The sequence below is a fragment of the Carlito syrichta genome, unplaced genomic scaffold, assembly GCF_000164805.1.
Source record: "Carlito syrichta isolate Samal-C Ts95f unplaced genomic scaffold, Tarsius_syrichta-2.0.1 Scaffold309885, whole genome shotgun sequence".
NCBI lineage: Eukaryota > Metazoa > Chordata > Mammalia > Primates > Tarsiidae > Carlito > Carlito syrichta.
This window is the reverse complement of record NW_007253981.1, coordinates 46184-62316: the sequence shown is the minus strand read 5'-3', so window position 1 is coordinate 62316 and position 16133 is coordinate 46184. Positions and strand designations below refer to the sequence as shown.

Genomic DNA, 16133 nt, shown 5'->3' with positions numbered 1-16133 from the left:
CGGCAGCGAAAGGTGAGGGGCGAGGTGCTAGCTCGACCGGGACCGCGCAGCTCCAGGGTGGGGTCTCTGGGCACAGGGTGGGGGTCTCGGGTGGGCTAGCGGAGGACGCAGGTCCAGGAAAGGTCGGCCGCCGACCCGTCCACCCTGCCGCCTCAAGGGCCACCCCTCCGCGGCGCGGCTAGGCCCGCGGCTCCAACCTACCGGCGCCGCCGCGGGGACCCAAGACGCGCCTCTGCGCCGCCTCCGCTGCTCCAACATGGCCGCCCGCTGCGCGCCGGAAGTGCGTTGAGCTTCCGCTTCCGGGACCCAGCTCGCCCCAGTGACCTTTAACCTGCGAGACCCCATTTTCCCCTAAAGTTTGGGGACGGTGCAGAATGGCTACCAGGGATGTCTTCCTGGAGGTGGTGGCCGCAGAGATCTCTCCAATTTTTTCTGGTCCTGTATGGGAATCTGAGGAACTGAGACGTCCTAGGACAGAACCCCTGGCAGGACTCACTGGAGCCTAGCTAAGACTAGATTAAGGGTTGTCTGACACCCTCTCTGAGGGAACCTGGTAGTGCAGTGACATCTAGGAAGGACTCCTGGCCAAGTTCAGGCCATCCTGAACTGGTCCTCCCTCAGCCATTGACAAGGCCCACTGCTATCCCAGACACCTGACCAGAGGGTGAAAGGGAGTGCCACCGACAGAGAGTGTCTCAAGGGAAACCCTGTTGATTTACAGTAAGGGTACCTCCTGTGAGGACAGCAGACCTGCCTCTCTTTCTGAGATTGGGGCCTACCACACATGGCATGAAAGGCTGGTGTGCATTTGTGATTAGAAGTGTTGCACACAAACCCAAGGCTGTGCATGGTCAGTCTGTGAATACCAGTCCACCACTTTGGGCCTGAGCATACTTACTCAGGCATGTGTGCACAAGTGTAGTGGGGAAACACTGGCTTAGACTCAGCCCCTCAATGGCAGGAAGTTGTGTCTCCAGTCTTTTTTTTTTTTTTTTTGAGTTGGAGTCTTACTCTGTAGCCTAGGTTGGAGTGCAGTGGCACGCTCACGGCCACCACAGCCTCAGCCTGCTGGGCTCAGGCGATCCTTCCACCTCAGGCTTCCAAGTAGCTGGAACTACAGGTGAGTGCCACCATGCCCAGCTAATTTTTTGATTTATTGTAGAGACGAGGTCTTGCCAAGTTGCCCAGGCTGGTCTCGAAACCACGGGCTCAGGCAGTCCTCTCACCTCATTCTCCCAAAGTGCTGGGATTATAGGTGTGAGCCACTGTGCCCAGCCTCCCTCCTCATATGACCCCAGATCCTCTGGCTGCTCTGTATTCCCCTTGCGTATACAGAGGGACCTAGGTACCCCTACTCAGCAGTGCCCTAGGCCTCACCTGGTGCCCCTTAGCTTCCTAGGGCCTCAGCACTGATAGTGGGGTCCCCAGTGTCTTTAAAGTCAAAATGCTCAGCAGGAAGTGCAAAACCTCCTGCTCCTTCAGGATCAGTGCCTCTAGTTCCTTGACCTGGTAGAGAGAAAGGAAGAGTGGGGCTCCAAAGGCCAGGGTCTTATGGGGTGCAGTCAGGAATTCCCAACTTGGTGTTCCCAGCTCCCAACTTTAGGTGAGCCCTGTCTCTGGCCCTATCCATGACTGAGAGTTGACTGTTTACTCTCAAGACTGATTCAATCTCACCTTCCACCCAGTTGTCTTCTACAGCTTCTCCAAAGCCAGCAGTGTTGGCTTCCTGTGTGCAGGTGGCCTTGGCTGGGCAAACAGAAGCCACTTCCTTGAAGAGTCAGAGCCCAGCCTCCATGGATGGCACTAGTCTAGGCATGTCCAGACCCCTCTCTGGTGATGTTCAGCACAAAGGTCAGGGAAAAATGGAGGATCAAGAAGGGTAGGACTATCCTTTGGCCATGTCCCTTTCAGGTATGAGAACTGGGGGAGGGAGTGATGGCAGGGATTGGGGTAAAGATAATGGGTACCTATCTTTCTGAGGCAAAAGACGCTGAATCTTTTGCCTCCTGGTGCCACATATGCCCTAGATGGAACTCTTTGGGAGCACTCATCAGAGCACAATCTGACTTGACCTTTGGTGGATGCTGAACCCATGGGCATAACTGCGATCAGATAGAAAGAGGTAGGAAAAGAACACAGGGTGATCCCAGGATCCAATCCTTGCTCTCTATTTGGTATCATTTTTATTTTTTATTTTTTGAGTTGGAGTCTCACTCTATTACCCAGGCTGGAGGGCAGTGGCACACTGCTCACAACCATTGCAGCCTCAACCTCCTGGACTCAGGCAATCTTTCTGCCTCAGCCTTCCAAGTAGCTGGTACCAGGCATGCGCCACCACACCCAGTAGAATTTTTGATTTGTTGTAGAGACAAGATCTCGCCATGTTGCTCAGGCTGGTCTCAAATTCCTGTGCTCAGGCAATCCTTTCACCTCCATGTCCCAAAGTGCTGGGATTACAGGCATGAGCCACCACGCCCAGCCCATTTGGCATCTTATATGTTCTAAGTGGACTCTGGGCCTAGCCAAGGACCAGGTCTCTACCTGAGCAGAGAAATTTGGTGGAGATCTAGATGTGAGTGAAGGTAATGGCCTGGGAGGGATTGTTCCAAGAAAGGGTATGTGTACCAGGGAGAAAAGCCAGGGTTGAATCTTGAGGAGCCATTCCCTGCGGAGGGAGAGGAAACAAGGCTTGCAAACAATTCCAAGAGGCAGGACAAGCAGCAGGAGGAAGCTGAGGTCACAAGAGGTAAAACTTTGAAGATGTCAGCAAGATTTCAGTTGAGTTTTAGCTGTAGAGTATTCCATGGTTACTTTTGCAAGAGCAATTTTGGAGAAATGGCAGCAGACTGAAGTGGCATATAACAAGGAGTTGGAGCTTGGGAGGGCAGATGGCTTTGTGAGTTTGACTGGAGGGGAATAAGGGGAGACTAGAGGGACTCAGGGGGCTGGAAGGTATCTAAAGGCAGGTGGCTTATAAGTGCTTAATTGCTGGAAAGGAGGGGGAGGGAGCTTAGAAAGGGAACAGTGGCAAATGTGAAGGGGTCTGCAGGGCAATGTGAGCATCCTGTAGGGGGAGGTACCAGTGCCCCAAGTGAGGAGCAAGTCGGGAGCAAAGTGAGATGGGAGGATAAAGACCTTCTAGTCAGGGTCTGTGCAATAACCAGCCTTGGCACCACCATTTCTTTTCTTTTTTTTTTTGAGTTGGAGTCTCACTGTGTCGCCCAGACTGGAGTGTAGTGGCCGCTCCCGGCCACCGCAGCCTCGACCTGCTGGGCTCCGGCGATCCTTCCACCTCAGCCTTCCAAGTAGCCGGAATTACAGGCGTGCGCTACCATGCCTGGCTAATTTTTTTGATTTTATTGTAGAGATGAGGTCTCGCCTGCCCAGGCAGGTCTCGAACCCGCAGGCTCAGGCAATTCACTCACCTCAGCCTCCCAAAGGCGCGGGATTACAGGCTGAGCCACCGAGCCCAGTTGGCACCACCATTTCTGTGCAGGCCCTCTACTCCAACTGTCAGCCCCTGAAAGGGGCTGAAAGCCCTCTCTCTAGTCATGGGGAAGGTGTTCTATCCGTACTCTGGGAAGGCCAGAAGTGAGTTAGACCCAGAAATTAATGCCCCCAAAGAGCTCTCAACCCATGCCCAATGGGAATTTGAGAATGAGTATCTTAGTTTCCCTTGCTCTTGAGGAAAGCAATAATGTGAGGTTCGTGTTCTACACTGGCTCCTTGAGTCCTCAGCAGGATTTGGTCCCAGTTGTCCACAGTAGTAACTTGCTTGATGACACCTACTTTAAGCTGCTTTCCCTATCTCCATGCCATTGCTGGTGTTTCCTGGTCTCACCTCCCACGCCATATGCACTTGTATCTTCATTTCCAGGTCTGCTTTGGAGAAACTAAACATTGTCTATGAAAAGGGGAAAAGCCAGTGAGCAGACACAGATAACTGCAAGGACCTCTTCCCACAGTTACCACTGACCTGTACACGTGAGTCTCCAATTCAAAGACTCAGCTAATACTATGAATGTTCAGAAGATAGGCAGGGCCAGTGTCTGAGATTGAGGTAGGTGAGCCCTTATCACATCAGTTTGCTCTCACCTTACCCCAGATTTGGCTAGAGGCAGGCTCAGGACCCTAAAGATGGATAGACATAAAATTCCTTGGGCCTCAGGTCTCAGGTCCTACTGGATGAGGCCAGAGTAACCCACCTGGGTGGTCTCAAGGCCTCTAACTCTTCTAGCTCATCCCCTGCTCAGAGTTACCGCTCCTTCCAAGAATTCCCCGCACCCGGGCTTCCCTGAGGCCAGCACAGTCTGTTCTTCCATCCCCCAATAGCCTCAATGTACATCCTAGGATTTATTCTATGTCCCGCTTTTTGCCCTGCTAAGGGCGACCCAGCCGGCCGCCTCCGCCAGAGAGGCCTAGGCCACGCCCCTAGGGGCCTTCAAGGGGCTCCACCGAGAAGCCTGTCTTAGCCTGGTGGGCGGGCGCCAGTCACTCAAGTCCCCAGGTTCTGCTGGCCCGCTCTACAGCCAGCTCACTCTGGCTGAGTTCGGCTCAGAACGACTCCTCGTCCTACATGTGTTGTGTTGGTCACCGCTGCCCCATTTCTACCCCTGTCCGAGGTCAGACTCTAAATCCTGACAGGTCCAGTGTCCACATGTCCATTTATCTGTTTATTTGCTTGTGACTGTGGGTAGGCGCACCCTGCTACAGCCACGGCATGTGCAGGGTTAAGGCGGGAGGAGATTTCCCCGACTGGGGAAGGTTGGGGGGCGAGGGGCGGACCCGGCCCAGCCCCGCCCCACGCCGGAGCCGTGCCGGAGCCGTGCCGTATCCCAGCCAGAGCCCGTCTTCAGCCCAGACTGGTACGGCGTCAGCGGAGGCGGAACGGCGGACCCAGTGCTTTGGCGGCATCCGAGCCTCGGCTGGTGAGTCCCAAGGGAGCTGCGTTCAGGGGAAGTTTGGGGCGCGGGACATAGAGCCCTAAATGCATTAGCTCAGATCTGCACCCCCACCCGTGAGCTGAAGTTTGGGGCCAGGAGGCCCTCCTGCCAGAGGCCCAGGAGTGTAAACCCCGAGGGAAAGGGGAAGCCGGGAAACTTGGAGGATCTTCCCAGAGGAGACCCAGAAGTCCTGCTGTCCATTCTTGCTGGAAACGACCTGGACTCTGGGACCCTAGAGTCTTGTGCTCGTGAGATCCCAAAACAGCAACCCTGCCTTCTGGACGCTAGGGAGTCTGGCCTTTGGGGGCCTGGCGTGGGCAAACCTTGCAGAGTGGACCTCAAAGGGAGAGTGCAGAACCCTTATGTCCAACCCTCCCACTCCCCTCAAGTCCCAAATACCCCTGGCCTGGCCTTTTGCTGGTGGAAATGGATGAACCCTGTGGAATGACTCCTAGGATATTTGTTGTAAGGATACTCTGGAATCTGGCCCCGAGACATGTGGGGGGACCCCTGATGACTGGATCCCAGACTGCCCAGGGCATACTGGAAGCCAGTAAGGGGAGGATATAGTAGGATTCCTCTTATGCAGAACAGTGTGAGGATTGCTGAGGGAAAAGGAAAGGGTGTAGGATGAAGAGTCCTATTCTAGTCACCTTACTTCCCACCTAGATCCAGATTTGACCTGGTTGCTCTGAGTGTTTAGGGCAGGGCATGGGGAGGAGAATCCTTCATGCCCTTAAAGGGAAGGGGAAAGTTACCTGGGTTTCTGGGGTCTGTCCTCCTTTCCGCTCCAGGAGGGAGTGGAAAGTGTGTTGGCCAGAGGGGGTGGGTTCTCCTCCTGCCTTTCTCATCAGTGATTTTGGGTCAGCCCCTGCCCTCAGCTACAGGCTGCTCATCTGTTTCCTGAGGGGCTGGTCAGTGGCCCTGATCCCTTGTTTTTCCTCTCTCCTCCAGGTGAAGGCAAAGTCCCTGGACTGGTCATATATCCCCCTGTGGCCCTGGCAGAATCAAGATGAGGCCCTATCATGCCTCCCCAGTGAGGCCTGCAGCCTGAGCAGATAACATGGTCTGCCATTGGCAGTGAACACCATGGCTGCAGGAGGTGGCCAGGCCTTTGCTTGGCAGGTGTTCCCTCCCATGCCCACTTGCCGGGTATATGGCACAGTGGCGCACCAAGATGGGCACCTGCTGGTGTTGGGGGGCTGTGGCCGGGCTGGACTGCCCCTGGACACTGCTGAAACACTGGACATGGCCTCACACACATGGCTGGCACTGGCGCCCCTGCCCACTGCCCGAGCTGGTGCAGCTGCTGTGGTTCTGGGCAAGCAGGTGCTAGTGGTGGGTGGTGTAGATGAAGTCCAGAGCCCAGTAGCTGCTGTGGAGGCCTTCCTGGCTGATGAGGGCCGCTGGGAGCGTCGGGCCACCCTACCTCAAGCAGCCATGGGGGTTGCAACTGTGGAGAGAGGTGAGTGGCCTCCCAAGGAAGGCCCCCCAGGTGCCTCAACACCCTCCATTCTCTCCTTAGTCCCTTACCCTCAGAGATTGGACAAGAGCTGTGATTTTTGCATGAGTCCCTTGGACATGGCCTTGCTCCTATATCTTCTCCGACCTAGCTCTGAGCTATATTGCAGCAGCCTCCTATTAACTGCCTTTTCAGACTGTGAGGTAGGGGGCAGAGCCCAAGCTGACTCCCAGGATGATGGGAGGCCCCAGCCACCTCCCTGCCCAACTCCTCATTTCTAAATTTCTGAGAGGCAAGGGGTGGGGTGGCCTAATGACTTCCAGGGTTATAAATAGTCTGGGGTGGGGGTAGGGGAGAAGGCTTAGAGCCTGGCAAATGTTTATATTCCCCTCTACATATATACCAGGGAGCCTGATGTAGACAAAAACCAAACTGACCTGGGGATGGTTGCCATGGAAGCCTCCAACTGACTAGCCCATCCCTCCAGGGCCCCCAGACATACCCCTAACTAACCCTGAGGATTTAACAGAGGACAAAAACATATTACAGTGAAAGTATAGTACAAAGGTACTGGGAGGCTCCTGAGGCAGAAGGCTTGTGGCTAGTATCTTTACCATGCAGACCCAAGCCCCTCTCCCAGCCCCACCTGTATCCCCCAACTGGCCCCTGCAGCCCCCTCCCAAGATTGAAATCCATGAACAGCAGCCTGATATGCTCCCCACCCCTGGCTTAAGCCACTCCCCATCTTCCTCCCACCAGGGGAACCCCTACCTTGTGGCCTCCAAATCTGACCACCCACTGGTCCAGGCCAGCCCTGCTTGGATGCCAGATTCCGTTGCCATAGTGTCTCCAGGGAAACAGAGACTGATTATAATTAGATCAGCTGCCTCCTGCTCTTCACTCAGAGGGGCCCTGGCCAGAGCGAGAATCCCAGCTCTTCCAGCCCCCACTCCAGGCAGGTAGTAGGCTTTCTGCTGCCGGGAAGTAGTGTCTCAAATACACTTCGGTTAGTGGGTCTCCAGCCACCCCCAGGCCTAACCAGGGCAGCCGTCAGGGTGGGGTGCCCTGGTTAGGCTGGGGTGCAGTCTGAACTACTCTTTTCTATGCAGATGGTATGGTGTATGCTCTGGGGGGAATGGGCCCCGACACGGCCCCCCAGGCCCAGGTACGGGTATATGAGCCCCGCCGGGACTGCTGGTTTTCGCTACCCTCCATGCCCACACCCTGCTACGGGGCCTCCACCTTCCTGCACGGGAACAAGATCTATGTCCTGGGTAAGGGCCTGGGGGATGTGGGAAAGGGGCTCTAGAGTCCAGAAGTTCCCATCTTCATATGTTGACTGGGGTAGGGATCAGGTTCAGTCCAGGAGGACAGAACAAGAGAAGCTTTCTTGGGGTGATCCAGGCCTGCTGAGAGGCTCTGACCTCTGGTGGCCCTGCCGGAGTTGGAAAATCAAACTCTAGTGCCTGAGGGTCTATAGGGTTGATGATTCATGTGCAGATGCACACCGCTGGGTGTGGGAGGCTGGGGCAGGCAGATCAGCAACCTGGTGAGTGAGCCCACCAAGACGCCTGGGCTCCCTGCTAGGTGCCCCAATTCCATTGACAGGAGGCCGCCAGGGCAAGCTTCCAGTGACTGCTTTTGAAGCCTTTGATCTGGAGGCCCGTACCTGGACCCGGCACCCAAGCCTGCCCAGCCGTCGGGCCTTTGCTGGCTGTGTCATGACCGAAGGCAGCGTCTTTAGCTTGGGTGGCCTGCAGCAGCCTGGGCCCCACAATTTCTACTCCCGTCCACACTTTGTCAACACTGTGGAGATGTTTAACCTGGAGCATGGTGAGCAGTGGCTGTCCTGGGATGTCCTCCCACTCTCCATGGGATGGAGGGCATAGTGGCTATGTGACTAGATCTGACCTCCCCTCTCCCACAGGGTCTTGGACCAAGCTGCCTCGCAGCCTGCGCATGAAGGATAAGAGGGCTGATTTTGTGGTTGGCTCCCTTGGGGGCCATATTGTGGCCATCGGGGGCCTCGGTAAGTCTCTGTGGGGCTAGGGAGAGGAGGGGGGCCCAAGTCAGGAAAGAGTAGCCCTCAGCATGAGCACCATCTTTTGTTCTTCTCTAGGCACTCCAGGGTCAGAACTTTGTGAGCTCCTTTTCCCTATCTGTGAAGAGGCAGCTGTGGTCTGCCTGGCCCAGCTCTCAGGGTATCCCCAGTGCCTGACTGGGGCCTCTGCACCAGCAGGGGCCTAGGAAACAGAAACAGGACAAATGGCCACTGAATGCACAGCCAAGTGAAAAATAAAAACATGAATGAATGAATGATGAACAGGGGCAATGAGGAGCAATGCACTGATAGCTCATCCTGGGGTGATACCTATTGGGCCATTTCCTGGGCTCAGGGAGCAAAAGGGACTGGAGCCCCTACAGCCTGTGCCTCTTACAACCTTCTGTCTCCTTCCTGCAGGAAACCAGCCGTGTCCTCTGGGCTCCGTGGAGAGCTTCAGCCTTGCACGGCGGCGCTGGGAGGCACTGCCTGCCATGCCCACTGCTCGCTGCTCCTGCTCTAGCCTACAGGCTGGGCCTCGGCTATTTGTTATTGGGGGTGTGGCCCAGGGCCCCAGTCAAGCTGTGGAGGCACTGTGTCTTCGTGATGGGGTCTGAAGGTCTGGTGGGACTTGTCTTCTGGAGCAACTTATTGCCAGAAGCAGTGTTTGTGGCTCCTTTTGCTGCTGACAACACTCATTGTGGCTCTGTGGGATGAGAGAGGCACAGGGGTGGGTACCTGAAACACTGCCTTGGGGACTTGGATTGGAGGACCTTAGTCTTTAGTGCAGGACACAAATATGCTCACACCTACCTTTATCACCATTTATTCATGGACCATGCCAAGCTCCTTTGCCCTGGAACCTACTAGACCATTTGTCCAACTGGGAAGTGGGAAGAAGGGAGAACTGGCCTCATCCTCAGGTTAGTGCCTATCTGGAGTTGACCAGGCCCACCCCCGTGGCTGTTCCTGAAGAATCCCAGCTGCCAGCTTGCCTTGAGGGTCCCTGTAGACCCAGGAGAGCTCAAAGAGGGTGGGGGACACAGAGGGAGTGGAGAGGATGTTTAAACCTCCAGAGGGCCTGAGGGATGCTGGCTTTGAGCCCTTTACACTGTTGGTTGTATGACCTTGGGCAAGTCATTTACCTCTCTGTGCCTCAGCATCCTCATCTGTAAATGGGGATTTCTGAAACCTTCCTGCCCTACCTACCTCACAGGGCTGTTGTGAGGACCCAGGGAGTTTGGATGTGGAAGTAAAAGTGCTGCTAAAATCTGGTGAATTAACCCTGGTGTGAATTCCCATGTTGCTTTCACATCCCCTTCCCTCCTTTGGGGATCTCAGTGCTCTCAGGGTGAGAGTCCAGAGAGAGCCTCCTGGACGTGATTTCTGCCCCCCAAATGATCTGTGTTTCAGCCCCATCTAAACCTCAGCTTCTCCTTTGATGACATGGGATGACACCCCTCCCCTACTGTCCTGGATGTTTGGGTACGTTAATAAAATGACCAGAGAGGCTGGATGTGGTCACTCAAGCCTGTAATCCCAGCACTTCAGAGGCCAAGGCAAGAGGTTGCCTGAGCCTGTGGGTTCGAGACCAGACTGGGCAACATGGTAAGACTGTCTCTACAATAAATCAAAAAAATTAGCCGGTTGTGGTAGTGTGTGCCTGTAGTTCTGGCTACTTGGAAGACTGAGATGGAAGGATCAACAATGGGGTGGCCATGAGTGTGCCACTGCACTGCAGCCTGGGTGATGGAGTGAGACTCCAACTCAAAAAAAAAAAAAAAATATATATATATATATATAATATATATATAATATATATTATATATATAATATACATATTATATATATATATTATATATATATGATGACCAAAGAAGTGCTCAGAAAACAGCAAAACACCACAGGGTTAGGATGGCCTCCAGATTCAAGTTACACAGTGTCTCCTCAGGTTTCTGCTTACCCCTAAAGGGAAGGTTGGGCCAGTGGATTCTGTGGCCAGGGTCATCTCCCTCTCTCTCAGCTGGGGGGGCACCCATCTCCTGGGCAGCACTGTGGCCACCCACCAAACTCCTCTAAGGCAGCAGCCCCCTGGAGGTAGCTGCCAACCCTTGCCTTTTCCAGCCTTTGCTGCCCACTAGTAGTGGCCACTGGCTCTGCTTTCCCTGCAGCTATACTGAGTACAGGAAGCTCACATCTGGGTTTGCTACAAGAACAGAGAAGTGTTTGGGGCCCTGGAACCCACCTGCTTTGGTCATGGCAACCCTCCTGGACTCTTAGCCTCTTGCTGGCCTTACTTTTTCTCACTCGGTGGCAGGGCTCCCAGGGTGGCACCTTCCCTGCCCAGCACACAGACACCATGGGCACAAGTGTCTTGGAAGTCAGACATGGAGCCTGGCAGTGCATCACTGTTGTCTGACCTTTGAGACTTCTTGGGCTGCAAGTACAGACATGCTGCTGTGTCAGCTGTCCTTATTTAATGCTCTGGACCAGTTTAGACACTCAGAGACCCCAGCATGAAGGTAGTGTTGTAGCATCTTGGGTCTTGGGATCCCTGGGAGGTCAGGCAGTATGTTAGTGACTGGTGGCTTGGTCCCTACCTTTGGATTGCCACAATGGCCACCCCGGGTTGGTGGGCAGAAGTTCTGCTGGTAGGTGGTGTTGGCATGGGGAGGCTGGACCTGCACAAAGTGGACAAGGCGCTGGGGGAGGCCACTGAGTCCTGGGCCTGGCCGGAAATCAGTCTGGTAGGAAGATTCGAGGGGCCCGTGTTGGCACAACTCCATCTCACAGGGTGCCCAGCGCAGGAAGGTATGCCGCTGCCACAGGCGCTCCAGGTCTTTCCGCCTTCCGATTCCCTGCAGCAGGCAGTAGGGGCCCTCCTCAACAATACAGGGCCCTTGGCCCACAGTCCTGGTACCAAGCACCTTCTTGGGCCCTCCTACCCCAAGGCTGCTTGGTGATACCTGTCTTGTGCCTGGCCTCCTTGGCCTGCCTCCCCAGCAATGCCTTCTATTCTAGGATGAAGCACCCAAGAAAGGCAGTGGTTCACATGATATTCACACATTGTCAGGCAAGCTAGCGGAGGAAACCAGTGCAGGATGCTTCTGTTTGGGGAATGGGATGTTTCACAGAGGAGGAAGCTTGTGGGGAAGATAGGCACTCCTCTGCCTACATAAGAAGACCTCCCTTAGTTTCTTATCTCCTCCACCCTACCCCGCCTGTTCTGTCCTGACTTCAACATAGGCTGGGGGACTGCCCGCTCTTCTTCCTCTCCTCAGTACTCACTTTGTCGAAGGAAGTGCGATTGTCATGCTTGGAGAAGAAGTGTTGTTGTGCAGGCTCCTTGAAAGACAGAAAGAAGGTGAATGGGAGAAATGATGCCTATCTCCCCCCACCCCTACCCCGCCCAGATATTACCTCAGGGCACATAATGGAGAGAAGTTGCCAGGAGCCACTGTCCCTGCTAAACTGCCAACTAACTGAAAGGGCAGAGGCAACACTTCACTACTAGGAGGCAACACTTCACTACTAGGATATATCATCCTGGGACTTGTCCTGAAGCAGTGCCTCTGAGACCACTGATTAAAGAGAGTGCTGAAGCATTTGCCTGGACATCCTGCCATCAGTGGAGCAGTGGTTGGGTTTCACATTGGGCCCTTTAACTCCAGATTGCCCAGGACTTTCGTCCTCTTCTCCCCCTCCATCCACACTTATCATCAGCATACTTAAGCTCTTGGCCCTAAATGCTATCTGGAAACAAAATTTCTGTCTTGAGCTCGAGCTCTCTCTCCTGAACCTGGACTTAGTAGCAACTGCATAATCCACATCTCCATGTAAACGCTGATGGGGCATTTCCAAACACATAACTGAGCTTTACATCATCCTCTAAATTCACTCCCATCTGCAGCCTCCCCCAGCTCAGGTCATGGCAGATAGATCCTGCCAAACACCTCGAGTCCCTTTGATTCTTTTCTCATATACAACATCGAATGTGCCAGGAAATCTTGTTGATACTTCCATCAAAATGTACCCAGGATCAGATGATTCCTCAGCATACCCACTGCTTTCTCTGGTCCAAACCTTCTTCCTCTCTTGCCTGAATTATTATTATTATTTTGAGATGGAGTCTCAAACTCCTGGGCTCAAGTGATTTTGCCTGAATTGTTGCAAGAGCTTCCCTCCTGGTGTTTCTGCTTTCAAGCTTGCCCCTCTATTCTATTGTCCTGTTATAAGCCAGAATAATTCTGTTGAACATAAATCAGATCACATGTTGTTTGCTGAAAATCCACAATAGTTCATCCTGCTATTAACAGCCAGTCATCATAGTGGTCCGTCAGACCTACATGATATTGGCACTTCTGCTAAACTCCAGCCATGCTGGTCTCCCCACTGTGCCTCAGATACACCAGGTTCTTCCATCTCAGGCCTTTGCACCACCTATTCCTTCCACTGGCCATATGATCCCTTCTCACCTCCCTGTTGAGAGGCCTTCCTTGAACATTGTGCCAGTGGTCCCATCACCCCAACTCTGCATTTTTTGCTTGCTAACATACTATATGATTATATGTTATGAAGTTACCTATCATCTGATGTCCCTCATTAGAACATAAGATTCTTGTGGGCAAAGTTTGTTGTCTGTTTTGCTCACATTTGTAACTCCAGCACTGAGAACAATGCCTGGCACCGTGCTCAATAAATGTTTGTTGTTAAATCAATGAACAGGCACAGAAGGCTTTGGCTCTAGGGCTTTTGCTTTGACTCAGTTGGGGTCAGAGAGCCTTGCCCTATTCCCAGGCAGAGGAAGACCACCTCGTAGGCCTCCAGACTCTGTAGGAATCTCTCTAAAACCATCTCCTTGCCTTTGTACCTGACCTCTGCCCCCAGAGCCGTCCCCTCCCTAGCAACTTAGCTTCTCCTGCAGCAGACCAGAAGTGGCATGATCTGGTAAGTTGAAGTTCACTGGGTTGGGAATATGAGCAGTGGCTGACAGCAGATTCCCGGATAAAATGCAGGAGCTGGCTCCATCCCAGATTCCGGAACCAGAATCCAGAACCAGACACATACAGCCTGTTGTATGTGTCTTTTTTTTTTTTTTGAGTTGGAGTCTCACTCTGTCACCCAGACTGGAATGCAGTGGCCGCTCCCGGCCTCGACCTGCTGGGCTCCAGCGATCCTTTCCGCCTCAGCCTTCCAAAGCTGGAACTACGGACGCGCGCTACCACGCCCGGCTAATTTTTTATTTATTGTAGAGATGAGGTCTCGCCAAGTTGCACAGGTGGGTCTCGAACCCATGGGCTCAGGCAATCCACTCACCTCAGCCTCCCAAAATGCTGGGATTACAGGCTGAGCCACCGAGCCCAGCTTGTATGTGTCTTTACCAGGCTTCCGTTTTAGGGCTTCCTGCCTTAGATAGTCTGATGATAGTCTCTAAACAGAATGAAAATTCCAAGAAGGTGGGTAACTGGCTGGCCTTACCTTTCATTTTTCATAACGCAAGCTAACGTGATGGGCATTAAAAACTAATTGCCAGGCTGGGCTCGGTAGCTCAGCCTGTCATCCCAGCACTTTGGGAGGCCGAGGCGAGTGGATTGCCTGAGCCTGTGGGTTTGAGACCAGCCCTGGCAACTTGGCGAGACCTCGTCTTTACAATAAATCAAAAATTAGCCAGGCATGATAGTGTGCCTGTAGTTCCAGCTACTTGGAAGGCTGAGGTGGAAGGATTGCCAGAGCCCATCAGGTCAACGCTGGGGTGGCTGTGAGCATGCCACCGCACTCTAGCCTGGGTGATGGAGTGAGACTCCAACTCAAAAAACAAAAAACAAATCCAGAGCCTGGTTGGGCATGGAGGCTCACACCTGTAATCCCAGCACTTTGGGGGGATGAAGTGGGAGGATTGCTTGAGCTTAGGCGTTCAAGATCAGCCTGTGTAACATAAGGAGACCCTGTCTTTACAAAAAATAAAAAATGATCCAGATATGGTGGTATATGCCTGTAGTCCCAGCTACTCGGGAAGCTGAAGTAGAATGGTCACCTGAGCCCAAAAGGTCATGGCTGTGGTGAGCCGTGATCATGCTACTGTACTCCAGCCTGGGTGACAGAATGACTCAAAAACACAGCAAAAACAAAAGCTCAGGGCCCTTTATTTTTTAGATTTTATTTAATTAATTTTTAAGACAGAGTCTCACTCTGTTGCCCAGTCAATCATAGCTTACAACCTTGAACTCCTGGTTCAAGCCATCCTCTCACCTCTTTTTTTTTTTTTGAGTTGGAGTCTCGCTCTGTCGCCCAGACTGGAGTGCAGTGGCCACTCCCGGCCGCCGCAGCCTCGACTTGCTGGGCTCCAGCGATCCTTCCGCCTCAGCCTTCCAAGTAGCCGGAATTACAGGCATGTGCTACCACGCCCGGCTGATTTTCTGATTTATTATAGAGATGAGGTCTCGCTGCCCAGGCGCGTTTCGAACCCCTCTCACCTCTTAAGTAGCTGGGACTTCAGGTACATGCCATGCCTGGCTAATTTTTTAAAATATTTTTAGAGATGGGGTCTCACTATGGTGCCCAGGCTAATCTTGAATTCCTGGCCTCAAGTGTCATTCCACTGCAGCCTGCTGAGTAGCTTGGATTATAGGCATAAGCCACAGTCCCTGGCTCCAGGGCCTTTTTAGAAAACAACATAGGACAAAATCTTCAGAATCTAGAGCTAGTCAAAGAGTTCTTAGACTTAACACCCAAAGCAAGAGCCACAAAAGAAAAAATTGATAAATTGGACCTCATCAAAAGTTTTAAATGTTTTGCTCTGTAAAGGTCTATGTGAAGAGGATTAAAGACAAGCTACCGACTGAGAGAAAATATTTACAAACTATATATCCAACAAAGGGCTAGCATCTAGAACTCTCACAATTCAATAGTAAAATAACAAACAATCTAATGAGAAAATGGGCAAATGACACGAAAACGTTTCACTGAAGAGGATATACAGATGGCAAATAACACATGAAAAGATGTTCAACATCATTAAACATCATGGAAATGCAAATTAAAACCACAATGAGATACTGCTGCACATCTATCAGAATGACTAAAATTAAAAATAGAGACAACACCAGATGTTGGTGAGAATACAGAAAAATTGGATCATTCACGCATTGCTGTTGAGAATGTAAAATGGTACAGCCACTCTGAAAAATAGTTTGGCAGTTTCTTTAAAAAACTAAACATGCAACTACCATATGACCCAGCAATTGTATTCCTGGGTCAAAAACAAAAACTTTTATATTCAACCAAAAATCTGTACACAAATATTCATAACAGTTTTATTTATATGAACCCCAAGTTGGAATCAGCCTAGATATCCTTTAGTAAGTGAATGGTTAAACAAATTGCTGCTTGTGTATCCTAGAATACTACTCTGGGCCGGGCTCGGTGGCTCAGCCTGTAATCCCAGTGCTTTGGGAGGCCAAGGTGAGTGGATGGCCTGAGCCCGCGGGTTCGAGACCCACCTGGGCAAATTGGCGAGGCCTCATCTCTACAATAAATTAAAAATTAGCCGGATGTGGTAGTGCACACCTGTAATTCCGGCTACTCGGAAGGCTGAGGTAGAAGGATCGCCGGAGCCCAGCAGGTCAAGACTGCAATGGCTGGGAGCGGCCACTGCACTCCAGTCTGGTTGACAGAGTGAGACTCCAAC

General features: G+C 52.5%; 3 protein-coding genes across 4 annotated transcripts in view; 1 reads left to right on the top strand and 2 right to left on the bottom strand.

Moving 5' to 3' along the window:
• The window catches only part of CCDC71 (coiled-coil domain containing 71), a 4025-nt gene extending 3733 nt beyond the window's left edge, over positions 1–292 (bottom strand). Inside the window, exon 1 of the mRNA XM_008068175.2 lies at positions 202–292. The gene's annotated coding sequence lies outside the window, so the exon portion shown is untranslated. The remainder of the gene's footprint in view (positions 1–201) is intronic.
• Positions 293–4825: 4533 nt separating this feature from the next.
• KLHDC8B (kelch domain containing 8B) lies at positions 4826–9729 on the top strand. 2 transcript variants are annotated; one of them, XM_021717603.1, is made up of 6 exons: positions 4826–4928; positions 5898–6408; positions 7515–7544; positions 8017–8238; positions 8333–8434; positions 8867–9729. In XM_021717603.1, the coding sequence occupies exons 2-6, from the start codon at positions 6033–6035 to the stop codon at positions 9061–9063; spliced, it is 927 nt and encodes a 308-aa protein (XP_021573278.1). In that variant the 5' UTR covers positions 4826–4928; positions 5898–6032; the 3' UTR covers positions 9064–9729. The 2 variants fall into 2 exon arrangements, with proteins under 2 accessions (XP_021573278.1, XP_008066332.1); XM_008068141.2 differs by having other exon boundaries at positions 7515–7679; positions 8014–8238.
• A 1179-nt stretch (positions 9730–10908) lies between these two features.
• The window catches only part of CUNH3orf84 (chromosome unknown C3orf84 homolog), a 10166-nt gene continuing 4941 nt past the window's right edge, over positions 10909–16133 (bottom strand). The window contains exons 3-4 of the mRNA XM_008068140.1: positions 11735–11791; positions 10909–11325 (exon numbers count right to left, since the gene is read on the bottom strand). Of these exons, the coding sequence (XP_008066331.1) occupies positions 10909–11325; positions 11735–11791 (474 nt within the window). The remainder of the gene's footprint in view (positions 11326–11734; positions 11792–16133) is intronic.

Bases quoted from the DNA above. Each gene is read 5' to 3' on its own strand.
- KLHDC8B (XM_008068141.2), top strand. From the start codon at position 6,033: ATGGCTGCAGGAGGTGGCCAGGCCTTTGCTTGGCAGGTGTTCCCTCCC. The intron at 7,680-8,013 runs GTAAGGGCCTGG...TTCCATTGACAG, and splicing joins GAACAAGATCTATGTCCTGG to GAGGCCGCCAGGGCAAGCTT. The intron at 8,239-8,332 runs GTGAGCAGTGGC...CCTCTCCCACAG, and splicing joins GATGTTTAACCTGGAGCATG to GGTCTTGGACCAAGCTGCCT.